The sequence below is a fragment of the Meleagris gallopavo genome, chromosome 3 (genome assembly GCF_905368555.1).
Source record: "Meleagris gallopavo chromosome 3, MGAL_WU_HG_1.1, whole genome shotgun sequence".
Lineage (NCBI taxonomy): Eukaryota > Metazoa > Chordata > Aves > Galliformes > Phasianidae > Meleagris > Meleagris gallopavo.
Window position 1 is genome coordinate 71,645,265 of NC_139406.1, and position 26,815 is coordinate 71,672,079.

The 26,815-nt window shown below is 45.7% G+C and overlaps 2 protein-coding genes across 5 annotated transcripts in view; one reads left to right on the forward strand and one right to left on the reverse strand.

Annotated features, from left to right (window-relative positions):
* INTS8 (integrator complex subunit 8) overlaps positions 1–4,858 on the forward strand; it is a 22,036-nt gene extending 17,178 nt beyond the window's left edge. For both annotated transcript variants that reach the window (XM_085221432.1, XM_085221434.1), the window contains exons 21-27: positions 305–423; positions 2,329–2,432; positions 2,972–3,022; positions 4,019–4,092; positions 4,181–4,245; positions 4,346–4,389; positions 4,633–4,858. In XM_085221432.1, coding sequence (XP_085077558.1) covers positions 305–423; positions 2,329–2,432; positions 2,972–3,022; positions 4,019–4,092; positions 4,181–4,245; positions 4,346–4,389; positions 4,633–4,749 — 574 coding nt within the window. In that variant the 3' untranslated portion in view covers positions 4,750–4,858. The remainder of the gene's footprint in view (positions 1–304; positions 424–2,328; positions 2,433–2,971; positions 3,023–4,018; positions 4,093–4,180; positions 4,246–4,345; positions 4,390–4,632) is intronic.
* On the reverse strand, positions 4,390–18,761 carry CCNE2 (cyclin E2). 3 transcript variants are annotated; one of them, XM_085221436.1, is made up of 12 exons: positions 18,640–18,761; positions 16,792–16,829; positions 16,587–16,701; positions 16,340–16,399; positions 15,096–15,247; positions 12,838–12,973; positions 10,981–11,127; positions 8,698–8,793; positions 8,305–8,439; positions 7,472–7,583; positions 6,511–6,665; positions 4,390–6,189 (listed from the first exon to the last, which is right to left on the reverse strand). In XM_085221436.1, exons 2-12 carry the CDS (start codon positions 16,803–16,805, stop codon positions 6,088–6,090), a joined length of 1,224 nt encoding a protein of 407 aa, XP_085077562.1. In that variant the 5' UTR covers positions 16,806–16,829; positions 18,640–18,761; the 3' UTR covers positions 4,390–6,087. The 3 variants fall into 3 exon arrangements, with proteins under 3 accessions (XP_085077562.1, XP_085077563.1, XP_085077561.1); XM_085221437.1 differs by lacking the exon at positions 18,640–18,761 and adding an exon at positions 18,305–18,383 and having other exon boundaries at positions 16,340–16,396; XM_085221435.1 differs by lacking the exon at positions 18,640–18,761 and adding an exon at positions 18,305–18,383.
* Positions 18,762–26,815: the final 8,054 nt, after the last annotated feature.

Below are 26,815 nucleotides of genomic sequence, written 5' to 3' on the forward strand. Positions count from 1 at the left end.
GAAGATGCAGGTATAAGAAGGGTTATTATTTAGGGTTATTATACAATTAGGGTTGTTATTTAGTTTAAGCTGTGTACTTTATCAAGCTGTATGTAGCTATGTGAGCTCTGCGATATTTTAGTATGAAATAACTGATGTAGTTTTTAAAGATGTTAAAATAATTGCCAAAATATGAAGTGGCATGTGGCATGTTTTGGTTTGTCCTGGCCAGACTGAACTGCATTTCTCCAGTTCAGAAGCTCCATGGAGCTACAGCCTTGCACAATCATCTAGGAATTCTTTTTTTTCCTTTTTTTCCCTTTAGCCTTCAGTCAGTGGATTTTGAAGCCGTGGCTGTTACAGTGAAAGAGCTTGTCAACTATGCACTGACAATCAACTCCAACAACCACTTCTGGTTAATTATCCAGGCAGATATTTATTTTGGTAAGCAACACCAGTATCTTGTTTAGTTGCATGCGTGGGGGCAGTGTTTCTTTTGAAGTTTGCCTGCCTTCATAACCCTCCTTATAGTTCTTTCTGTGGAAAGAAGCTTATGGTACTACGTGGCTTCAGAGTCTTTGGGGGCAGTAGTGTAGGTGACTTTACCTAGGAGGCTGTCTGAGCTTTCAGTGGCTCATGTGGACTTGCTCCTAGGGTAAGGGAAACTTTCAGAGTTGTTGATAATTTTGCTTCGTTCAAGTTGTATATTAGTGCAATATTAGTATTTTATTAAGTTAAAAAAAGTTTTGTGGATAGTGTTTGTGTTCAAATGTGGAGATCAGCTTTACTGAAGCAGAAGACAAGCAAAGAGGATCTGTATCTTATACAGGAGGTAACTAGGGTTTGTAAACGAGGAAACATGAACTGGTTTGGTACTGGTTGTAATGGGAAACCCTTTTCTGTCTTTTTGTCCTCAATCTGCCACTTCTCCAGTGCTTATCCCAGGGGCTCGTAGTTGGGAGCAGCCAACAGCGCTCTACTTACACTGTGAAGTGTGAACTTTCTCAAGGCAGCCTGACAAATATGTGCTAGAGAATAGTAATGTTAAAACAGTCTCCAAAGGTAGCTGGGTATTTCTTGTGCTTCAGTTACCTATAGATTCCATTCTAGTGGAATTTAGCATTGAAGCTGGATTGTTCTTTGCCAGTAAAGCAGGAGGAGGGGTGCTTTGCCACTGCCATCTATTTGCTGTGCCTGGATCTTATGCAGAAGGCAGGGTGCATGTTTCCAAACCACATTTGAATGGCAGGATGGCTGTGTCATGCAGGAATGTGTAGTGTAGAAAGCACCATAGTTCCAAAGGGAGACAGATTTATCCAGAAAGTGCTTGAAGTGGGACAAGGGGTTGTAGTCCTATGGTTGGGGCTCCCCTCTTAAATATGGGAAAGTGATTCAGGGTTATAAACAGGCAGTGTTTACTACTTCACAGAATCATAGAACAGCTCAAGCTGGAAGAGACGTTAAAGATAATCCAAGTCCAACCACAACCTGACCATACAACCCTAAGTAACGACCCCCTGCTAAATCATGTCCCTGAGCACCACATCCAAATGGTTTTTAAACACATCTAGGGATGGTGACTCAACCACCTCCCTGGGGAGCCTATTCCACTGCTTAACCACCCTTTCTGTAAAGAAGTTTTTCCTGATATCCAAGCTAAACTTACCTTGGTACAACTTGAGGCCATTTCCCCTCGTCCTGTCACCAGTGAGAAGAGACCAGCCCTGCTCTCACTGCAGTCACCTGTCAGATAATGGAAGAGAGCAATAAGGTCTCCCCTCCTTTTCCCCAGACTAAACAGCCCCAGTTCCTTCAGTCTCTCCTCGTAGGCCATATTCTCCAAGCCCTTCACAAGCCTTGTTGCCCTTCTTTGGACCTGCTCCAGCACCTCCATGTTCTTTCTGTACTGAGGTGCCCAAAACTGAACAAAGTGCTCACTTGCATGAAGTGGGACAGCATCCCAGGGAGAGGAGGTTTATGTGGGGTACCTCTGAAGCTGGTACCTGAGAGAGCAGCGGTGCTTGGGCTGCCTGAACCTCCCTGCGACCCATGTGCTGAGTTCCAAGAAGCAAACTCCTTTGCTGTTCTGAAGCTGATGAGCTTGGGGTCAAATACCTGGAAAGTGAAAATGAATTCTCAGAGCTCAGACCTTTGCCTGTGTTGGCAGTTTGCCTGATTCTGTCCTTTTCTACAAATTTTTACTACCTCTCATGTTTTTACAGCTGATGTGCTGTAAAAGTCATTTTCTAAATAGAATTTAGCTAATAGGGTCTGAATAATTCTATAAACAATTGATCTGAAATACTGTATTCAATTGTAAGTCCCTGTTTTGCCTTTTTTCCGCTGCAGCAACAAACCAGTATTCAGCAGCCCTTCACTATTATCTGCAGGCAGGAGCTGTGTGCTCTGATTTCTTCAATAAGATGGTACCACCTGATGTGTTCACAGACCAGGTGAGTTACCTGGCTGTTGGAGTAGAATTTAAGTGCACAAGTGGGATGGGATGGATTCAGCATTCCCATCCTCTTTAGATATAAATTTCCTGCATTTCAGCAGGTGGTGGGAAGTAACTGCTTGTCTGTGTCCGGGGCAGGAGGTTATTTTCATACCCTGCTCTATTGCTTCTGCTTGTTTGCTTCTGTTTGTATGGGAAGCGAGTGCTTCAGCCTCTTTCTTGTGATTTTTGACCCTTCATAGCCCAGTCAGAGCTACGTTCTGTGCCAGGCTGCAGCCATCCAGAGCTCCTGGCAGGGACCTTGTGCCCTGGTGCTGCAGCTTGCTTTGCAGCAGCCCCTACCAGGAGTGCAGTGCTCTGCTCTGTGAGCTCTGCTGGGCTCAGCTGCATGCTGGAGTGTGCCCAAACACAAGGATGGGGGAAGGGGTTAGAAGAAGGTTGATGTATAGCTGATCGTATTTGAAAAATGAGTAGAGATTTGTTGCTCAGTCTGTTCCATTGCTAACAGTTTGAAAACTTTTTTTAACCATTCTGTAGGTGATAAAAAGAATGATAAAGTGTTGCTCCTTACTCAACTGTCACACACAGGTAAGAGCCCAAGTGTGGTACTAAGGAAATGGCATCTGGAAACGTTTTTAATTCAGAAGCTACCGGGAAACTTTCTAGAAGTAAAATTGGAATCCAGCCTTCTTTGCAAGTGCAACCTGCAGTAAAATCATTTGTTCCCATTGCCTGTAGAACATTTAAGGACCCAAGTTAACAAGTAAATAAATGCGTGCTTAGAAATGATCATAGAATGATTAAAGTTGGAAAAAACCGCTGAGGTCACCTAGTGCAACCATCAGCCCATTCCCACCATGCCCAGTAACCACGTCCCCTCAGTGCCACATCTGCATGTCTCTTGAACGCCTCCAGGGATGGTGCCTCCCCCACCAACCTGGCAGTCTGTGCCAGGGTCTCACCACTCTTCTGGAGAAGGAATTTTTCCTAATATCCAACCTGATTATTGCAGAAATAGAAGTAGTCAGAGGTGAGTCGTTTTGGTTTTGTCCTCCATTTGTTCTTAATATTTAAATAATGGTAGCCTTGTTCCATCTGATAACTACATGTAACAATTGACTGTTCAAAGCTTATAGTAGCTCCTATATCAGACCTTAGTAAATACATTTAGAAACCCTGAAGCCTGGTCTGTCCCTTCCCATTTGGCTGGAGAAGTCTTTTTTTAAACCTTTTTTCTCCCCCCTGCTCAGTGTGAGAAGGAACTCTTGCCTGGGTTTGGAAGCTGGATGGGGTCACTGCTTCTTGTGGCAGACTCCCATTAGTGGGGGCCAAGGCTGTGAAAGACACCTGAGCCTGTCTTCGTATCATAGAATCATTTAGATTGGAAAAGACCTTAAAGATCATCGAGTCCAACCACAATCCTAACTCTAACATCCCTCTGCTAAATCCTGTCCCTGAGCACCACATCCAAATGGTTTATAAACACATCCAGGGATGGTGACTCAACCACCCCCCTGGGGAGCCTATTCCAGTGCTTAACACCCTTTCTGTAAAGAAGTGTTTACTGATACAGTATCTTTGTAGGTGGCTATTTTGTGCCAGTTCCTCAGAGAAGTAGACTATAAGACAGCATTCAAGGCACTGCAGGAACAAAACAGGTAATTATTACAGTAAAACTTAGAGGTTAGATTAGTAACATGTTGATACACAAACATTACATATATAATCATCTGTGTTTTCTTTCAGTCATGATGCCATGGATTCATACTACGAATACATCTGGGATGTCACAATCTTGGAGTATTTGACATGTATCCTTTCTTTTGAATGCTGCTAATGCGTAAGCTGGGTGTTCATGGCTGGAGAAAGTGAGTATTTCCTACACCTGTGCTCGCCTTAACTTCTCCTTAGATCTCCACCACAAGAGAGGTGAGACAGACAAGCGGCAGATAGCGGTGAGTTAACGCAGTGCTTTGGGGGAGGAGTTCTTTAACATAATGGCCACTTCCAGCTGTAATTGTATTTCACAGTCTGAAGGCTGGTGTTAAGTGCATGATCTCATGGTGTAGGGCAGAGGGCACAAGGAGCTGGAGAAGTATCCACCCATCCATCATTTTGTTGACTAGCACTGAAACTGTAACAGAATAGCTGTATGCAATAACTGTTGCTACTGCTCTGTTTGTTTTTTTTTTTTTAAGATAAAAGCTATTGGCCAGACAGAGCTGAACGCCAGTAATCCTGAGGAAGTCCTACAGCTGGCTGCACAGAGGAGGAAAAAGAAGTTTCTTCAAGCAATGGCAAAGCTTTATTTCTAGGCTAAGGCTAATGCTGGAGGACTACCATAAAATACATGAAAAGGGACAGAAAAACTCTTTGGAGACTTTTTTTTTTATTTTTAAAATTCATTTAAATTTTTATACAACATTTACAGTCTGGTATCTTTCTTATAGAAATAGATGAAATATTATAATAAAACACCATATCTTTACAAACTGTACAGAAGCCCTAAAACAATAACTTCAGGTATTTCTGGAAAGGACTGTTTGAAGAAGCCCTGAATTCAAGTTTGCAAAGGTGGCAAAGAAGAGTTTAATGAGTTGCTGCTTAGTGCAGCTTCTTGTGCTGCTCAATGCTGGGAATTGGCCCTGTGTGCTTCTGCAGGTGGAAGCATCTTGCCAGAGGGAGAGGGACCACATTCCAGCTTTCCCTATGCTGTCTCTTCAAGAGGAGCACCTCACATCCAGAGGTAGTGAATATTCCACTAACACAGTAGTTAATGCTGTTTAGGAACACAGTTGCTTCTTAACACTGCTGGCAGGATTTGAGTGGTTGTAGAGAACCAGAATGGGAAAAGGTAGGAAAAAAAAGCTTGTTGCTCATTATGTTCTTATCTATTGAAAGCTGGTGGCTGAGTCTTATAAAATAGAACTTCTTCCTTCCAAGACTGTACTGCATCCAGTTAGTTAAGATTACTTCAGCAGCATTGTTCTGTTTGTACTCTTACCTGAGGTCAGTGATTCACAGGAACTTAAGTCTATGGCAGCCCTAAACAGGTGCTACTGACCTCCTGAGGAAGCTAAGATTTGAAACAGGGCTGGCCCTGCCTTAATGTGAGGGCACAGTGGTTTCAGAAATGTAAACTGTTTACTCACTGACCTCTGTAATACTGCACCTGAGCTCATAAGCTGACTAACTTACAGGCAGTAAGCTCCTAGAGAAAAGAAAGGCCAAGAAGAGGTAATACGTACATGCTGGCATCAAGGTCTCGTGTGTGGCTATCCCACTTTAAAGCACATTGACACAGAACTTGAGTGGACAACCCTTGCCACTCAGCCGTTACAAAACATATTCCTGAAATTCATAAGTTAGGAATGTTCTGAGAGTTGAACTACAGAAGTCATATTTGAGAAGGGACTCAAGTAGTCCACGCTCCTGTGATGACACAGGGAAGGATGCTTGGTCTAAGTTCTTTAATCAAGTCTCAAGGAAGATGCTGCTATCAGTTCCATCCACTGCTCTGTTTGATGCATCCCTTACTGCTCGAGTCTTGAATGGCAGTAAAGATCATTAAAGTGAGTCACCCTTAGTATGGTCTTGTTCTGAAGCACCTGGTCTTGTTTCTGAAACTGTTCATAAAGATTGCTGTCCGGATTTCATTTCTTCTCTGTACTTTTGGGAGGAGTTATTATTCCTGCTGTTGACACAGGTGATAACTGACCTGGGGCAGTAGCTGCTACTCCACTATTAACTTCTTCCTGTGTAGAGGGTGAAGAAGACAGTCAATAGCACACAGAGCTCTATGTTTCAGCTTTACTGGCATTTGGAAGCTTTTCCCCTCATGCTGCTAGTACAATTCAGGTACTCCACAGCTATGTTTCATGACAAAGAGCACCACCTTTTAAACACTTCACCAGTAATCCTCACCCAACTCTTTGCTCACAGCTTGTGAGAGCACATGCAGCTCATCTCCAGAAAGCCAGAACCGCAAGGTTAGGCACACTGACCCCATCAGCCTGGAGAGCCTTCAGCACCTCAGCAGAAGGGCTGTATAAAACACAGCTCAGCAAGCCACCTACCAGCATGTCCAAGTAGTTTGTGTGTGTTTGGATATTGTGGCAGTCTTCTACTGCAACCTTCTTGAAATGCTTCAGTTTCACAGAGACTTTCCTCGCCACGTTCACAAATGGAACCATCCACTCTACACATTCTGAAATGCTGTCCCAATCTAAGCCTGCAGGAGAAAACAGTGATACACTTAGAAATCCTGAAGTTGTACAGTCTCCTAGGTAGAATTCCTAAAGGGCTGCCAATTTAGAATAAGCAATGCTGTAGGTAAGAATTTACCCTCCCAGAAATCCCCTGTATTTCCTTGCATTTGTTACTTAAATATGTTGCGGCAAAGGAGGTGACCACAAGCCTGAAAAAAACAGCTCTGTGGCCAGGAGGGTTTCTGTTGCTCACCAGAACATTAAAGTAACAGTTTACCCTACTGTGACTTTTTCAGTGAGTGAGATTTTTGGTTCATGCTCTAAAGCAAACACACACCATAGCGCTGCCTTTAAGACACCTCCTGCAACACAGTGCTGAACTTGGTCAGGTGGCAGCTGCTCTTCATAAGAGAGACTTATGGGATCCACACAAAGGCTGAGTGCCACTGACAGCCAAGGATGCCCGGCTGCAAATTGTATTTGGGGAAACAAAATTGCCAAATAAAGTCCTGCTAGTGACCAAACAGTAGGAATCTATTAGAGGAGCAGAACTGGCCCAAAAAGCAAGCAAGCAAGCAAGCGTCTGCTCAGTTTCCACTGTGCTTCTGAAAGCTCTTCCTTCTCTTTCAGGTCTTGGTAATGTCTGAAATGGTGGTAGGAAGGAAACAATGTTAAAGGCAGAGGAGCTAAGAAAAAAAAGGAAAGCCCCACAGAAAAACAAGCTGTTAGTGTCCTTGCAGAGCTTTTGCAGTCGTTAACCAGCATGCCCTTCACAACATCAGGTGGGGAACAGCCATCACAGCCTAACAAGATGATAAATGCTTCTTACCTGAAGCTTTCTTAACTACTTCAGTTGAGGTATAGTGGCAGAGTGCAGCAGCAGCTAGTGTTCTGTACTGGAAGTCTAAAGAATTCACATCCAAAATACACAGGTCTAAGAGCTGAGGAAATAGAATTGAGGACATAAGTGTTATAAATTCCAAGAAAATGCTTTGGTAAAATCCTATAAATCCTATCCCAGGAAGTGCTGTATCTACACTCACTGTTCATGCTCTGCAGCATTGCTGTGCTATTTAGAATCAACTGCCATGCATCTAGTTTATTTCTAGTACCAATTGCAGTAAAGCAGGTCTCACCCAAACAGTGATGTGCAAGACAAAGTGCTTGTACAAATGTGAATACATCTTTAAGCTGTGGGCAGAGCTCAAGGAAGGTATTATCTTACATTAAAAAGTTGCAGGGTATCTCAGTGAATTAATTAGCTCCATTTACTCTTCGGTAAACATCTCTGAGGCTGGTCCTGTGTACTTGAAATTGAACCACAGTAGTTGCGAAGCAGAGCAAAAACACTCATCCTACATTCTGGGGCAGAAACACCATTACAGCTAACACAGGGAAAGGCAGCTAACTGGGCCCCCTGCCTGCTGTTTGCAGAACACTGCAGTGAGTAGCAATTTTGAGCATACAGAGAAAGTGATAATATCTGAGAGCAGGGAGGCAAGCACCTGGCTGCTTCTCCTTAAGGCTTGTATGCAGCTGTCTGGCTGCATTCATTAACAAAGTAACAGATGAGGTGAAACAAGAAAGTCTTCAGCTTTTGGGGGTACAACATCCACCATAATCACTGCAAACCAGCACTTCCCTATACAGTTTGTTATCTACCTGAGCTATCTGAATGAATTTTTCCTGAGAATACTGAGGTAGAAGCACTTTTGGAACGTCCTTCAGAGCATCCACTTGAAGATAGAGGTTCAGCCAAGAGATGATTGTCACAGGACACAGTTCCCATTTTAAAGCCTGTAAGCATTAAACAAATATGTAAACACCTTAAACCATGCACGGATTGTTCTGAGCTCTGATCTTTTCCCCCATGCTTCCCCTTATGAGTTTGTTCACTTTATAGCACAGATTCCCAAAAGATACTTGAGTTCATACACACTTTTAAGTACTTATTTTAGATCATGTTCCTCCTACTTCTTGAAGAAAGTGACATTAAAACACAAGATTAATCTGGAGCAAGATTTCAAGTGAGCCTTACAAGCACCAAGTTATTACCTTTAACATAATAAGTTCCATTCTCACAATATCATCTTCACTGCAAGCACCATCAGTGACATAAGCAAATTCCTGTATTTTTGGAGCGTAGATTTCCTTCAAAAGGAGGAAGAAAAAGATTAGAAGACAGAGCTTGATACTGGCAGAGCATATTGAAATATTAACTTTTCTTAGCACTTAAACTATTTTTTTTTCTTGCTACATGGAGTGACTTGAAACTTGCACAGTAGAAGATACTCAAACCAAATAGGTTCTATGTTGTGTGTTGCATAACACAACAGATTTAGAATCATAGAATCACCAAGGTTGGAAAAGACCTAAAAGATCATCCAGTCCAACCGTTCACCTATTACCAATAGCTCCCACTAAACCATGTCCCTCAACACAACATCCAGTCTTTCCTTGAACAGCCCCAGGGTCGGCGACTCCACCACCTCCCTGGGCAGTCCATTCCAATGCCTGACCACCCTTTCTGAAAAGTAATACTTCCTAATGTTCAGCTTGAATCTCCCCTGCCGTAGCTTGAAACCATTCCCTCTGGTGCTATCACTAATGACACGAGAGAAGAGGCCGACCCCCAGCTCACTACAACCTTCCGTCAGGAAGTTATAGAGAGCAGTGAGGTCTCCCCTGAGCCTCCTCTTCTCCAGGCTGAACATTCCCAGCTCCTTCAGCCTCTCCTCATATGGCCTGTGTTCCAGACCCCTCACCAGCTTTGTTGCCCCTTCTTTGAACACGTTCCAGGGCCTCAATGTCTTTCTTGCAGTGAGGGGCCCAAAATTGGACACAGTACTCGAGGTGCGGCCTCACTAGTGCTGAGTACAGGGGAACAATCACCTCTCTGCTCCTGCTGGCAACACTGTTTCTGATGCAAGCCAGGATGCCATTGGCCTTCTTGGCCACCTGGGCGACACGTGAGCATCAATCAATACCCCCAGGTCCATTTCCTCTATGCAGTCCTCCAGCCACACCGCCCCAAGCCTGTAGCGTCGCCTGGGGTTGTTGTAGCCGAAGTGCAGGACCCGGCATTTGGTCTTGTTGAACCTCTGCAACCTTTTTAGCTTTGGAGAAAATAGCGATTGGACAAGGGGGAATGGTTTTGAACTGAGACAGGGGAGCTTTAGGTTAGATATTAAGAGGAAGTTTTTCACACAGAGGGTGGTGACACACTGCAACAGGTTGCCCAAGGAGGTTGTGGATGCCCCATCCCTGGAGGCATTCAAGGCCAGGCTGGATGTGGCTCTGGGCAGCCTGGTCTGGTGGTTGGCGACCCTGCACATAGCAGGGAGTTGAAACTAGATGATCACTGTGGTCCTTTTCAACCCAGGCTGTTCTATGATTTTATGATTCTATGAAATAAATGCTGACAGAACAATCAGAACAACCTTTCATTAAAACAGCTTCCTACTCAGCCATTCCATTTGCTGTAAAAAAAAAAAAAAAAAAAAAAAAAAAAAAAAAAAAGAAAAAGAAAAAAGAAATGAGAACCATCCTACTTTTGAAGTATAGAGACACCAGCAAAGCAGGGTAGGCACAATGTCAGTCAGTGCTGATGTGGCTATGAAGACCAAAAGTTCCACTGCCAACATAGCTGGCAGAATCCATGGTGTAGAGACAGTTAAAAAAAAGAATGCAACCAACCTACTTGTGCCAATCTTAGATACATATGGGTAGGTGTAGAGGTTCCTGCCAGCAGAACAGCTCACAGCTCCATCTCGCACCATCTCGCTTTGCAAACAGCAGTTTGATCAGGGAAGTTTGCAAGTACCCAAATTTAACATCCCAAATTTGCCACTCAGTTTAGCCTACCACGTGCTACAGAGTTTCCAGGAGACATACAGAAACCAACACAGTTCATCATCATTGTTGCACTGATCACATCATCTCTGAAATGAAAAGTTCCCCTAAATGGGTTTAAGGGACATCATCTGTACAGGTTTGGTTTTCTTCAAGTCCCACACCCATCCCTGAGGCTGTTTGCCAACCAGGGTATAGGTGTACATTTGAAAAAAAGACAAAACAGCACAAAACTGCTCCTAGAAATTAGAAATTTGCATTACTCTGAAGTTTAGGCGGTCTCCTTCCCACTGCTGAGAGGGAGGGCAAAGACCATCCTCCAAGAGGTTCACATACACACAACCGAAGAGAAAGATTTCCCCTTCTGACCTTCAGTATCGCATGCACACTAAGTTCTAAAGGTTCAGACAGCAGAAATAAATACATTACCACTACCTTTTTAGTTATTCCATGGTAATCTCTCTTCCCTATAACAGTGCTGCTTACCTCAAGTTTGGAGGCAATGAACAATGAGGTAATTCCTATCAGCTGAAGCATGCTCTTGTTAATGTTCTTCTGTGTCAACATGAATCTATCAAAGAAGTCTTGAGCTAGGTAGAAGGTTTCTCTGTGGAGTGCATACACCTCACATACCTACAACAAATAGAAAAAAATATATCTTTATAATAAAATTCACATACACACATTGGAGTACTCCAGTACACAGATTCATCTTTTACATATACAGACCATCACTAACCTAGATGTTTCAGGAGACAGTTGTTAGTGTGGGGGGCAGCAAAAACAAAGAACTATATTTCCCTAATTTCTAATCTACAGACAGCAGTAAAAATCCTGAACAAATAGATCCCGAGTAGATGTAATTGTCCTGCCTCACTACCCTATTTCACTTGGATACAAAGGCAGAATAAAATCTCACCACCTCCAGCTACTTCACGAGAAGGCTGAAAGCCTGTTTGTAGGTTGCATCTCTTCCTGACCTTAGAGAATGCAACTGGTTGGCAGGAACACTTTTTTGTTCTTTTTAAGAGCTGATGTAATAAATATTCACCAACTGACGTGCTACTACAAAATGAATAACAACTGCTCCAAACAAGGTTTGGAACAAAGAAGATCCACACCATGAAAAAATTGTATGATTTCTATTAACATGTATTGGCCAAGCATAAGCAATACTCAAGATGGCCAAGTTCTATTATCTTCAAAGTGATGTTACAGAAGACCAGGTTAGGAGCTACTGGAGAATTCCAAGTGATTTTACTTTAGCGTGGCATGTAGAAATACTGAGGTGGACAGTGGTAATAAGGTCGATGTGAACACTTTAATTGATGATTTCCTAACAGTTCAAGACTAAAAATAAAAAGTTACACCCAATCCAGGGGTGATGTGCCAACGACACGTTAAAGGAATTTGTGAAGTACACGAGTGGCATTGTTGCTGTATTCATACCATGTTTAAAAACTGCACATCCCTTCCCCCGAAATCCACTATTGGCACCGTTCAACAACCAGGCAGTAAGAGTGCCACTGTAACATCTGCTTCCTTGGAGTACTTGGCATCACAGAACTGATGAACCTGCAAGATCCCTCCTACTGGTGAGCAAGAGCTACGTGAGTAAAAGGTTGCTTTTGGCAGTGGCGACCAAATATTCTGCAATACAGCGTGTTCTTGGAAACTACTCCTGAACATAGCTCTCTATTTACAACACTAGTACTCCCTCACGTAGCGTTGGCTGCCAGAATGGGAACCTCCATTTTGTTTGACAGCTGGAAGTCTGAAGTACAGTAATTACTGACTGCAGACTGAAAAGGATTACAAATAAATCATTCCTACTTCAAGCAAGAACGCATCTACAACAAGAACCTTCAGATGTTAGCCACTAACATGCTTTCTTCATAAGATATAACTAAATATTTACTAATAAGTCAGAAAAAGTAGTGTGGGAAGCAGACATCCGAAGGCTCTTGATATAGCCAGGGAACAACTCAAGTCCTCAATACAAACACAGCTGCCTATGGAGCTCCAACTTCACATCTTAGAACGCACCTGAACTCTGAAGTAACTTGTTACAGCCACCCCACTACACATGCCTCAGAACTACGTTTTCCCCCTTCCCAGGCAGTTATATAGCACAATAAGAACAAGCATTCAGAACTATCGCTCACTGCCCTCTTCTGGCAGGTTCACTGACAGGGTGTATTGAGAGCAGTTTACCCAGTGCAACTTGCAACCTTGTTTGGGCATTTACTGTATATTTTGCTCTTATACCCCTAACATAGAAGCTCTGTTTTCACCTCCTCTCCTCACAGGGACTACACAGTGCAAATAACACAAAGCACACACCTCTAGAAGCCAGTCCAACAGTATCGACCTCATGTGTGGCTGCAAACTTGAGTGTAGCGAAGTGAAGTGTTTGCAGTGAGCGTATCGGTTCTCCTTCTTCAGGATGTTGAGCCACACATCTTTGGAATTCCCCCAGCTATGGAATAAAGTTACAAATCATTGTAAGTATGCACACACCTTCATAAGGGGAGTATAAAAACATTATTTATAAAGATTCAGAGCACAAAAAGATCCTTACACTAATTAGAAAACTGCAGGCATACTTTGAACATGTAACATGATCACAACAGCAGCTTGCCAGGATCATCAGCAAGTCCAGTTTCATAGAACAGCCAATAAAACTGAGTACATCCTGAAGTTGCACATGCAACCACAGAGAGATTCCCATTTTGCTTAGGTAGCCATTAGCACACATAACTCAGCCACTTTAAAGCTTGGCTTCCCAGAGGGCAAGGTACAAAACACACAGAACAAAGAAATACATCACTACCTAAGAAACACAACACACACAAGGTTGACCATTTTCATTTTGGAAAAATTATTTGCAGATGATCTTTAAAAAAAGAGGAAGGGACCAATCAGTGACTTATAGTATGACTAATCTACCTTAAGGCTCAGAAACATGCAATAAATATTAGGTTCTTGGTTACTACTGATTTATCAGCAGTCAAGCATACTTGGCAAGAAAATGCCTATATAATAAATCTGATTTGGTTTTAGGTTGGAACTGCTGTTACTATTAATTAACTTTTTTTTTTCCTTCACTCTACAGTTATTAAGGAGGACAACAGATTAACCAACATAATGCCAATTTTCCCCTGAAGTTTTCAGAGCTAAATACCTTCCCCCAAGCAGGAATGGAGAGAAATTAAACAGACCTCACCACCACTATTGCTTAAAATTTTAACTCAAATCAGTTCCAGCCAGCTGCCACCATAAGCAGTAAGCTGGAGACTCTTCTTTAATGCACAAGTCTCTCAGTGAGCAGCCATCAAGTCTCTCATCTTCCTGCAGCAGTTAGGAATGTATGAAGAAGGCAGCAGAGAGGAAGTGAGCCTCTCATTTGGCTAAGTGGAAAACAGAGCTCAGCTTTACCAGATACTGACTGACAAGAGGTTAACATTGAGGATGAAATGCTTTGTGTGGAAATCTATGTCTGAATGTATCTTTGGGATCCAGAAGTTCCCAGCAACTTGCTAAGGGAGTACAGGAGAGCCCTTCAGCATGCTAAGCTTCCCAGTGCTTACAGAAATAGGATTTGCCAAACACAGATAAAAGTATATTGCTTTTTAAATTGCAGTTCAGCAACACACAGCAGATGTAGGAGCAGTACTGAGAAGTGAGCTTGAAACTCAGTGAAAGACATGGCACTGAGGCTAAGCGCAGGCACTACGCAGCATCTCCCACTTCCAGTCAAGTTTTGATCACAGCATGAAAACATGGCATAACTAGATGGGTTCTCTTAAAGGAACTGCTTCACAGTCTCATCTCATTTTGACCTTTCAGTGTTTGGTTCTCCCCCCAGTCACCTGAGCGGTAGTTTTCTGTAACACACTGCAGCGTGCTTTTTCACTAATGTTGGGCTGGTACAAACAGCAGCCAGCACACTTACCTAACATACCCAAATGTCTAAGGGTTTTTCAGTTCCGAACCTCTATCCATACAGCTAACCTATCCCTTTGCGAAGGGAAACCGTCTCAGCATACTTGTAGCATACTAACAGATGTTTACAACAACATACTAACAAAAGAAACTGCTCTACTGAGTGATTACCCTTTCCTCTTCAGCAATTTTTATAACATGTATGTAATTTCTGCAACACTGCTTACTAAACTAGAAAACTGGAACTGTGACTGTACCAAATACGCTGCTACCAGTGCAGCAGGTTTGTGTAGTTCTACTTTAAAGTTATTAAACTCTGTTCAGTATTTTGTCCACTTTATTGGTTGCTCAGTTTCAATAGTGCTGGCAGAAGGTGAGTTTTAACCACTGCACCCCTTTCAGCCACTGACAGGCTGCAGTGCTAAGTTATAAAAGGATGGCTACAGCAGGCAGAAGAGCTCTGTCCAGGACACTTCTGAGTGGGGAAAAGAAAAACCCACAACAGGATGAGTGTTTTTCCAGATATTGAACTGTCTGTGGGACGAGGAGACAAGTAGAGTACTGTCCACTATTACAAGCACAATGCAATATCAGATACTTCTACAGTAGTTCAGCACCCGTGATAAAAGAGCAACTGCTGCATTCAGTCAACTTACGTGAGTTCAGGCAAAGGTGATGGATTTATGAAGAGGTTTCTGAACCTGTATTTTTTGAACCTTGAGAAGTCAGTGGTTACCGATTCTTTGTGAGGCGTTTCAATGATGATGCAAGGCGAGATGCCTCCTGTTATCGCGGGCGGCCAACAACTCTGCAACACAAACAAGTTGTCTTCTGAATGAAGGTTTTACCATGACAGCAAGAGAGGCAAGATGCAGACTACAGTAACAACAATGCATGTCGCGTGCATTAAGTTCTCTGGACAAAGCCTTTTGTAGCCAAGAGACGGAACACATAAAAAGAAACAAACCTGACAAAACCAAGGGAACTCAGCTCTGAGAAGAAAACTGCCTTGGGTCGATGAACCCACATGCAGCCTATCCATCACGTGAGCTCTACAGTTACAGTATATATGGAATAGGTTTTTACTGCTACTAAGAAACAGGACATTAGGTTGCTGGTTCTATCTACTTATCTATGTGGAGGGAAAAGAAAGGAGAGGGTGGAGGTTCTACTGTCTTAAGGGAAATTCAACAACTTGTTATCTTCCAAGTACTCCAGGGAGGAGCCACCCATCTCGGCTCCAAAGCTAGATACCCCCCCAGCAAGCAGCAGCTGTGAACTATCTCTCAACTCACCGACACCAAATATGCAAAGACTTAGAAGGAGAGGAGTCTGAAGTCAATTCATGCAGAAAGCTTCAGAGAAAGAATTCTAAGTAACTTCAGCTGAGTCTCCAACTTATTTCAGTGTTCTTTGGTTGTACACGATACCTCCTTACTTGTATTGATTAAGCACCTGAAGCATATGCAACGCTATAATGGCTGACAGCCTTCAAAATGGTGACAACTGAGCTTTAATTATGGTCTGTGGAACTAAGGAGATTCCTTTCACAAAGAATGACAAGACCTGCCTGTGAACACATGAACATTTCCTACAGAGCTTCTTCTCAAGGTAAAGTGCATACAGTTTACTTAGCATACAAAATCTCAAAACCTATTTGGCCAGACAGAAGTATCTAAGAGTGAATTTAGTTCCAAACCCTTCATAAAAGTGAAGGGGAAAAAAAAAAAAAAAAAAAAAAAGCATAAAGAGATGTTAAGGCACAGAGCTCACATACTGTCCACATCCAAAGGAAGAAATTTCCACTTTTCCAGCATGGAATACATGATTTCACATTCACCAATTTTAATGAGACTACTTCCTTCATCTAGACTGAACAAGTATTCAAAGACTGATTTACCTTAATTTCATATTGATGTTTTTTAGCAACTTTCCCATCTTCTTTCTTCTTAAACTCCTGCTGAAAAGAAAGCCACAGAGTAAGCTGTAAATCAGTAAGCTGACAATGACCAGCACACCCATCTCTAAAGATACAGCAAACTGTTGCTACTCCTGCCCCATTTTCTAGCTCTGCGGAGAAGGTTTCCCCCAACCCAGTGACCATAATAACGTGCAACATTAAACTTTGAGTCAACCAAATGGGTCACCTCTGCCGTTCTCCTTTTCCTGCTCTGGAGATGTTCTGGTGCCTGCAGATCACGTGGAGTCTCTTCTTGACACGACAGCGGTGGCTGCTGCTGCTGCTTGGCCTGCAGTCGGCTGCTGCAAGGGGCAGAGACACTCAGCGTTAAGGGGACAGAGCTGGGAGGTGAGCAAAGGGCACATTGGTGTGTCACAAGGCTGACAACTTACCTGCGTCTTGACATCTTTGGGCGGTAAGATCTCTCTACCTGGACCAAAGGAATAACAGCTGGATTAGTGAATCTTGTGAAAGTTGGGTACTTTGTGCCCTAAGACAGAGCAACCACGTTGCTTTTTGCCATGTGTGGCTCACAACTGAAGCAGAGGGGCACACCTCACATGGAATCCCTGTGGTACACAAACATGCTGCCCCACATCCAGGCTGGATGTGGCTCTGGGCAGCCTGGTCTGCTGGTTGGCGACCCTGCACATAGAAGTGAGGTTGAAACTAGATGATCATTGTGGTCTTTTTCAACCCAGGCCATTACATGATCCTTTGGAGATGTCATGGTGCTAAACCCAGATTGTCGCAGCGCATCGCTCAGCAGATGGGCACTCCCTTACACAGCTCGCCTATGCCTACCTGGGCTCATTTTGTAAGGTGGGGGGAGGGAAGCAGCCAAACAGCCTTTACCGTGTGAGAGGACACGGAGGGGGCACCCCAGGCAGGCTGCACACGCACACACATACCTATGCATAAACACTCACACACACACACACACTCATCGGGGGGATCCCTCCCGCCCCCCCACCTGCCGGGCCGAGCTGCCCGCGCTGCGGCCGCCCCTCAGCGCCGGTTCCGCGCCAATTTGCAGAGCGGGGAGGAGGAGGAGGAGGCGGCCTCTCAGCGCCGCGCCTCGGCCGGCCCTGGGGCGAGCGGGGCTCAAACAGAGTTGGTTGGGGGGGGAAAAAGATAGAAAGCTGTCCACACTGGGGGTCCCCGCAGAAGGCGCCGAGCTCCCCCAGGCGGGGCTGCACGGGCTATCGGGGCGGCAGGACCTCGGCCCCCCACCCCTCTTCTCGCTCCCGCCTCGGTGCGCGCCGGGCTCCCTTCAAAACGCGGGAGGGGTTCCGGGACAGCACCGCCGCCTCACGGGGAGCCCGCGCTGGAGGGAACACCCCACCTCAGCGGGGATGTTTCTCTGAAGGGGACGCGTCCCTCAGGGGTAACGGGGACAGCGCGGGGAACCGAGGCCTCGTCTTGGGGGACGCGGCGGCCCCGGAGCGCCGCGGGGTGCTGGCGGGCGGCAAACGGGGTCAGCGCGCCAACAGCGCTCCCCGCCCCCACCAGCGGCGGGCGGGCGGCGAGCCGGGACGGGATCCCGCCGAGCGTGGGGCTGAGCGGGGCGCTGCGGGCTCGGATGGGCGCCGCCGCCGCTCCTCCTCGGCCGCTCTCCCTCCAAAACGGCGCCCGGGCGCGCATCCCGCCCGCCGCTCCCGCCCGCGCCTCCACAGCGCCCGCAGGGCTAAGAACCACATCAGCCCCAGACCGATCCGCACGGTCCCGCGCAGCCCCAGCATAGTACCGTGCCCCCAGCACCAGGCGCCCCCGGCACCCCATCCCCTAATCCCCCCAGCCCCCGATCCCTCCCGTCCCCACTGCACGCTCCGCCGGCACCGCCATCGCCGAAGCCCGCACCGAGGTCTCCTTCCCGCCCGCTGCCCCCCGCGGTTCCCCGCACACCTTCACCGCCGCCACCGCCCGGGCCGCGCTGCTCCAGTGCCGCCGGCGCCAAGCCGCTATATAGCGCGGCCCGCGCCCGCGCTGCGCATGTGCGAGGGCGGCAGACAGCTCCCCCGCCCCGCGCCCGCGCCCCGCTGCCCCAGCGCCGCCCCTCGGCCGCGGCGCCCACCCCGGCCCGGCGGGCACCCCGCCGTAGCCGCCGCCCGCGCACCCCCGGGAACCGCCCGCCTCTGTTTCCCCCGTGAAGGCGACCCGAGGGAGTGGCGGGAGTGCCTCTTCGCCGCCGCCGCCGCCGCATCTCGCTCCTCCCGCCGTCTCCGTTTCCACGTACGTACCCCCGCCGCCCCGCATCGCCGTCCCGCGCCGCCGCCGCCCGGCTCCCGCAGGCACTCGCTATGCCGGGCGGCCCCACGCGCCGCGCACGCCGCGCGCCCGGCGAGGCCCGGCCCCGGGGCGGAGCCGCCGCCTCCCGTCCGCCAATGGCAGCCCGCCTCGCGGCGGCAACGTGCGGCGGCGGCGGAATGTAAACACGCACCTCGCGCCGCTCCCGCCGTCGCCGCCTGAGGGCGGAGCCGGGCCGCCCTGTCAGCGCCCCGCGGCCCTCCGCTTTCAGCCCGGAGCCCCCTCACAGGGCGGCGGTCACACACCGCGCCGGGGCGATCCCCATCCGCAGCCTCCGGGTGCTGAGGTGACAGAGCCTCCCGCCGGGTCTGCGCGGCCTCCGCTGAGGCACCGCCTCTCCCTCCTGCTTCTCCACACGTCTAAGCACCAGGAAGTTCATCAAACCGAGAAAAGCGCCTCGTTTCACAAAAAGGTTACCCTGAAAGCGATTTTGAGCCAGGCCCCAGTGGAAGCAGCACAGCTCCGCTGGGGCAGCACATACTGCTGCCCAGGGACACCCACACTCCTCTCGCACACCACGTCCAGAAATGGCAGCAGCAGCCCAGCACGGCCATCCCTCGAGATAAAACAAAGGGGAATAGCTTCAGGCTTCAAGAAGGGACATTTAGGTGAGATATTAAGAAGAAATTCCTCACTCACAGGGTGGTGATCCTCTGGCAGAGCTGCCAGAGAGCATTGGTGCCCTATTCCTGGAGGCACTCAAAGCCAGGTTGTCTGGGCCCTGGGCAGCCTGAGCTGGTGGGGGGCAGCCCTGCCCATGGCAGGGTTTGGATGACCTTTAAGGACTCTTCCCACCCAAACCATTCTGCAATTTTTTGACCCCCGGGCAGATTGAAACCCACCTCCCGTGCAAACCAGTTCCAAGCAAGGACTTCACTGCAATTAAACAGCAAAAAAAAAAAAAAAACAAACCACCCCTCTTTTCCTTCTTAAAAGGAGGCTGTGCAGGAAGGCAGGGTTGTGCACAGATATTTTACAGACGAAAGAGACAAGAGAGTAAACATGTGAAGAAATACCCCAGCTGCCTTCAAATGAGTCCACCTTGTCATCATTTTCTTCACTTCTGCTTTTTCTTTTCCCAAGTGTAATGCTACAGAAGAGTAAACACATCTGTAGCTTACAACATCTAAGTGAGCAATTAAGCCACAATAACCAGGTTCTGGTTCTTGCCTTCTCATTGCTTTGCCATTTTACAAGTGGAAAGGCAGTGCAGTCCACCGCAGGCAAAGATGTGGCAGCATTACCAACAGATCTAAGTGACCTTAGCAGGTGTCAGGTTCAGGCAGCAGGGGCCATCTCCCACCTGTGGGTACTGCCAGGACAATGGTTCCTGCAGACTTCCAGCAGAACAGCGTGCACGACACCAGCACGAGGTGGATGTTGAACTGCCCAGCCTTCTCAGCTCAGCAAAATGGCCATTCTCATCCTTTTCACAAAGGAATTTTTCTCTTCAGGGCTCAGAAGGCATTAAAAAAAAATAAAAATAAATCACTTTCATCTGTTGAGGCCTGTTGAGACTTAGTGACAATGTTTGTGAAATGTGTTGAAGCTGTTTAGGCTTACCATGAACAGGTCACAGCACACAGACAGCAGCAACTGCCACTTGCTTTCCCACCCCTTTTACCGTGAGCTGCTTTCACATGGCACCCCAATGTATTTGTGTTTTTGGCCCAGGCCCGTAAGCACTCTCCTGCCAGTGACTTCTTCCCCAAAGTCTGAGCAGTACAGAAAAGAAAAACAAAAAACCAAAAGAGCATAATAAAACTCCGCTGCATACAATGAAATTATGATTCTAATGCAAGCTAATGTACTGACCTTTTGATGCGGCAACATAACTGAAGTGACTGAAGTCACTTGGGATTATTTCCAAAGGAGTTAATGCATAGGACATCCTCTTTCACTACATGCATGCCTCCTGAAGGGAAATGAGCTCACATGAGCAAGTAACTTTTATATTAATTGAAACACACTGCAGGGAGTATTTGTGTTCAACATTACATGAGGTATTGGCCTCCGTATTCCTATCATGTTGCAATAAGCATTTCATCATAGCTGTTTGCTTTTGCTGCCAGACTTTGTTTCCGAGTCACATCTGCACTGTCTAAGCTATCTGATAACTCAGTTAAAGGAAGGCTCGAACCAGGATCTGTGTAGAAAAACTAAGCAGCTTATAAGAGGAGTTTTAAGCCTGTTTATTACAGGGTGGCTTCAGCTACTATCCTAAGTGCCATGAAAAACTTACACCACTCCTAAAAGGAATCCTTTAGCAGGAAGCTATATCCTTCCCAAACTGAGGCTTCCATCTGCTGAACAGCATGGGATAATTGAAACCCTAAGGTTTCAAAATCCTGGCTTTCTGTTAGAACCTGTAAAATTCTACTGGTTTCATTTCAGAGATTTGTTTTAAAACATGAACCAATCTGAGAAACATCAAGGACTTTTTTTTTTTTCTTTTTTGAATCTTACAAATTTGACTTCTTGATTTCAAGGGAAGACATTAGTCTGATAAACACTTGATAAAAGCAAAATATAAGAAAAAGAGTAAAACTTTTAGTTGCTGGCGTGTGAATACATCTAAGGTCAACACCAGCAGCAGAAAAACTATTCTGCATAAGCAGCCCTTCTGACAATCAGATTAGTTCACAACAACCACCACTAGGAGCTACTATTATAACAAGAGAAAGATCAAGAGTAATTTAACAGTTCCCTTACAACTTGCAGAGACAGATCTACTATGTAACACAATACAATGATGAATTTTCTTTTCCTCTTGACTTTATTTTTCAGTACACACTCAAACTCCCCTAAGGACAGCATTTCTGCAGTGGGAAGTAGCACCTATAACCTAGAGGCGAACAGTAAGTCCATCCCTACTTACTCCTGCATTCAGTCTCCTTTCTGCAGCTCAGAGAAATAACAAGCCCCACTTTCCTCACATTTTCCAGCATTCCTTCACCACTAGTCTGTAAGCATGATGCTTCTTGAGCAAGGAGCTATGAATATGAGGGAAAAGAAAGGAATCTCTGATCATTAGAACACAAGCTGGACAATAGCATAGTACTTTCTTTATCAAAAATAGATTATCCTCACCACACACCCTTGCTGCCAGTTGCTGACCACAGAGGCAAGCCCTCATCTCCCTGACTCAGCCCCCAAAATACTAGGGGATACAGCTCCTCATCCCAGTGACTCGCATCACCTGGCCACGCCTGTAGCAGGCCTTGAACTGAGGGTTTTATTTCCCAGGCATGCAAAGTGAAGGATGTTTGCTACAGGTACTCCAGCTCCCAAGCAATGAAGCAAAAACTTTGTTAATGCTAGGGGACTAAGGCTTTACTAATGATTCTCCACAGCCCTGACCTTGACTGTGATTTGGGCACGCTGTAGATCTCTCCAGATGTAAGAATGACTCACAATAACCTGCACCAAACAGCACACTATTAGTAAACATTTGGTAAAGGTCAATCTTGATTCAGCTGCTTGCTGATTTCTCACCAGCCACAGAACTCAAATCCCTCACTTCTGTTTCTCTGTCTTGTACCACAGACCAGTGAATTAGAGCTGAAATTCTCAGCTGTGTATAGACAAGAGGATACCTTTCCCCATATCAATCCTTCCTTTCTTAATTATAATGCCATCTTATTTCTTTCAGCTGTTAGCAGTTGAGGGCTCCTTCCCACTTCTTTGTGACTCTACTAATTTCTCTACAGAAATCCACTTTAGGGAATACGGGACTATTTTAGCACTCAGAATTATGTTTGGGCACAACTATACGATCTTTAAAGTCCTTTTCAACACAGGCCATTCTAGGATTCTATGATAGTTATATTTTTTAATTGTATTGCCTGACTGGGTCACCTCTTTATTTGGACATAAAGTAGAAGCTGAGCTTCAAAAGAAATACAGACTGCTCATGCCTGCTAACTGAGATCCGACCTGCTCCTGGCCTAATTCTGTTATTTCTATCTGTCTGTTTTTGTTGCTGTTCTTTTTTCTATGGTTCTTTTTCCTTGGCTTGTCCATGAAATTAAAACACAGTTAGCTGTCTCATTAAGGTTGTTGAGGATTCAACCATCTATCTGCCTGCAACACTTTGGAACACTTACAGAGACTTAACTTCTGAAGCGTTAGTCATAGAGCAGTAGTTCCAAGACAGTATTTTCATGGAGAAAAGGACTGGCTGAGGCACAAAAATTTATGAACACACTGCTAAGTCTCAGTTCAGACCCATTTATTCTAAGAACAACTTATTATGAGCACACCATGGGAACAACCAGGCCACATTAAGAGTTACTTCTCATTAAAAACCTGAACCCTACTTGCATGTATCACTGAATTGTGGAGGTGATAGCATTTTGTGGTTATAAACATGCACCAAAATATTTCAGTGAGACAAATAAAGCAGATAATGAACAACTCAACAAGGAAACAACGTGGAGAACTTCTATCAGCGTTCATTTTCAGTAATTAGTATCATGGCTTCATCAGAGATGTGCAAGGATCTATACGTACAGGAAGCTGGAGCACACACTCCAGCTTTGATAAACAGACAGGACACAAAATCTACACTCGGAAATGAAAGTTTTCCCTCAGTGTTTTTTTGGGAAAGACAGATGCTTTGTTAATCAGATTCTGTTTTGTCATCTCAGTTAAACAGACCACTTTGTTCCCCAGTTTGTTCCAGTTTGAGGATTGGACAGCTGCAAGTGTCCATAGGACTAGAGAGAATGGCTTCAAGCTGCGCCAGGGGAGATTTAGGCTGGACGTTAGGAAATACTACTTTTCTGAAAGAGTGGTCAGGCACTGGGATGGGCTGCCCGGGGAGGTGGTGGAGTCACTGACCGTGGAGGTGTTCAAGGAACGTTTGGATGTTGTGTTGAGGGACATGGTTTAGTGAGAATTATTTGTGATGGGTGGATGGTTGGACTGGATGATCTGGTAGGTCTTTTCCAACCTTGGTGTTTCTATGATTCTGTGAAATGACAGAACCGTGCTCTTTGAAGTTACCAGTACAGTTGACAGAACACAAGTGGGAAATGTTTTACCTGTCTGGACCCCGCTTTCCATCCTATCACAGGGAGGAGGAAAAAAAAGAAGCATAAGAAAACCCAGAGATCTACAGATTTCCCTAAGAAAAGATTAACTCAGGAGACTCACCTTCAAAGATAATTCAGGTTGATCAGATGAGAGTAGCCAAAGAAAAAGTGCTTGTTTTTCTTTCAGACTGTCACTGCTTTCATTTGCGCGTGAAGTGAGACCAGGAGGAACACCTCTCATCTTTTTCTTGGCTGCAAGAAGCTAAGCTGCTCCACAAATTTTTTAGATGGAAGTTTTTTGTTTAGAGCTCTCAGGGAGAGGGGAGGACACAAGAAGCAGCAAAAACTGCGATGGAAAAAAGCACCTGAATCCACACAGGGTTAGCAGCCAGCTAACTGGAATTTCTTACTGGTGAGGCTGGTGCCGATGCTCACAGACAAGGCTGAGGTACTCAGCACCTCCTCTGCCTCACCCTTGATCAGGAAGATCCCTTGACTCTGAGTTTAATGAAAATGTTCAAGAAGTAGAAGACTGACTGATATTGTGGGGTACATTAAAAGAAGTGTGGTCAGCAGGTCAAGAGTGGTGATTCCTCCCCCTGTATTGTGCCCTGCTGAGGCCATATCCGGAGTACTGTGCCCAGTGCTGGGCTCCTCAGCTCAAGAAAGACAGGGAACTGCTGGAAAAAGTTCAGCAGAGGGCCACAGAGGTGATGAGGGTCCTGAAGCATCTCACTCATGAGGAAAAGCTGAGAGACCTGGGGCTGCTCAGCCTGGAGAAGGGAAGGCTAAGTAGGGATCTTATCAATGCTGATAAGTATCTAAAGGGTGGTTGCCAAGTGGATGAGGGGCCAGGCTCTTTCCAGCAGTGCCCAGCAACAGGACAAGGGACAATGGGCACAGAATGAAACATACAAAGTTCCATACTAACACAAGGAAAAAATTCTTTACTAAAGGGATTACAGAACACTGGAGCAGGCTGCTTAGAGAAGGTGTCTCATTCTCTGGAGATATTCAAAACACACCTGAATGCTTTCCTGAGTAACACACTATGAGGAACTTCTGTGGCAGGGGGTTGGACTGGATGGTGCCCTATGATTCTGTGAACTTTCTGGCCCCTTACTGGACTCTCTCCAGCATATCCACATCTCTCTCGTGCTGGGGACCTCAGCATTGGACACAGCACTCAGATGCATCTCTGCCAACCTGATGGCTCTGTTCTTCCTTCCTCTTGCAGCCTGGGAGCCTTTTAGCTTTTGAGACCACGAGGGTGCACTGCTGGCTCATAGTCAACTTGGCATCCACCAATACTCAGAGACTTTTCTGCAAAGGTGATTTCCAGCCACTTGGCCCCAGTATGAACTGTCAGTGGTAACGTTTCCTCAGATGTAGGACTTCGCATTTCCCCCTGCTGAAATTTATGATGTTCCTGCCAGTACATCTTCTCTGCCTGTTAAGATCCTTCTGAGCGGCAGCACAAATGCATCCAGCAGCTTCTCCTACTCTCTGCAAGCCTACTGATGGCACATTCTGCTCCAACACCCAAGTCATTCATGAAGATGTTTAGCAGCACAGGAGTAATGGAATCATAACATATCCTAAGTTGGAAGGGACTCCCAAGGATCACTGAGTCCAGCTCCTGGCTTCACACAGGACCACTCAAAGATCAAATCTTATTTTTAATATAATTGTCCAAACACTTCTTGAACTGTGGCAGTCCCAGTACCTGGGGTACAACAGTAGGTAATGGCCTTTAGCTAGGCTTGATGTCACTGTATACAACCTTCTGAGCTCAACCATCCTGATTGTCCTATAACTGCTCAGGTTTTGTTGTTGGTTTTTTTTTTTTTTCTTGAAGACAAGCACAATATTTAATTTCTTCCCCTTGTTAGGAACCCTGTTCACTGCCATAACCACTGAAAGATTGAGTGTCCTCACAACACCATTAGAGAGTCAATGATTGCTATCAGTTACAGATGCATCCTATAGATTTATGTTCCGTTTCTTGAAGCATTCTTCTACTCAGTCCCTCTCAACCAAGCGCCAGCCTTCCCTTCGCTAACCTCAGAAGCCCATGATTCCCAAAGACTTTTTTTTACCACTAGATTCTATAGCAAAGAACACATGGCATTCAGCCTTCCATATGCCTTTGACATAGAGGTCATAAATGGGGTCTCCTATCCCATTCAGAAGCAGCTCTACTTTTTCCCTAACCATCTTTTTGCAGGTGGTATACATGTAGAAGCCCCTTACTGCCTTCCAGAGGATTATGGTTCCAGCCATGATACAGTCTTTGTTACTCAGTTGCAGGTGGCTGGGCTTTCCTAACCCCTGCACATTTGCACAGGCTCTTTACATGCCTCATATTACCTATCCCTAATTCTACCTCTTGAATGGTAATCACAGCCTTCTAGTACAAGATGCAGACTTGTCACAGCTGTGCATGGGAGGTCAAGCAAAGGCAATGAATTGAGAACCAAAATTAGGTTGATGGGAAGGGCTTCTCTGGGCCCTAATTACAAAAGTCAAGCATCAGAACAGGTTTCCTAGAGGTTGTGCAGTCCCCACTGTTGGAGACAGTTTCCAGACAGGAAGAGACTAAGCCCTGGGCAGCCTGGTCATGATCTCACAGGCAGCTTTGTTGTCCTGAGGCAAAACCCCACCAGTGGATGAAGCGAGTGAGGGCATCAGCATTCATCAGCCAGTGGGCAGACCAACAATTGAATACAACAGCAACTAGATTTTTTAATTATCTCTGGAAAGCATCAAGCCTGTGTAACAGCAGGGTTGTTTATCTTGATACTAGCTTTCCTGCCCCGTGTGCTTACTTCCCTACTTTCTATCCTATTCACCTACTGCACTTTAGCAGGCTCATCAGGAGGCACAGTAGATGGCAGGGACACAAGGTATCCCTTAGACTGTGTATTATCACTCGATCAAGTAACGCAAATCAATACCCAGGGAAACCTTTGTACAACAGCAAGGATTTTGCTATATACTGTACTCACGTCTACCAGACCCCAATGGGACACCTGTACACTTCAAATTCAACAGACACAACAGAAGGCTGAAA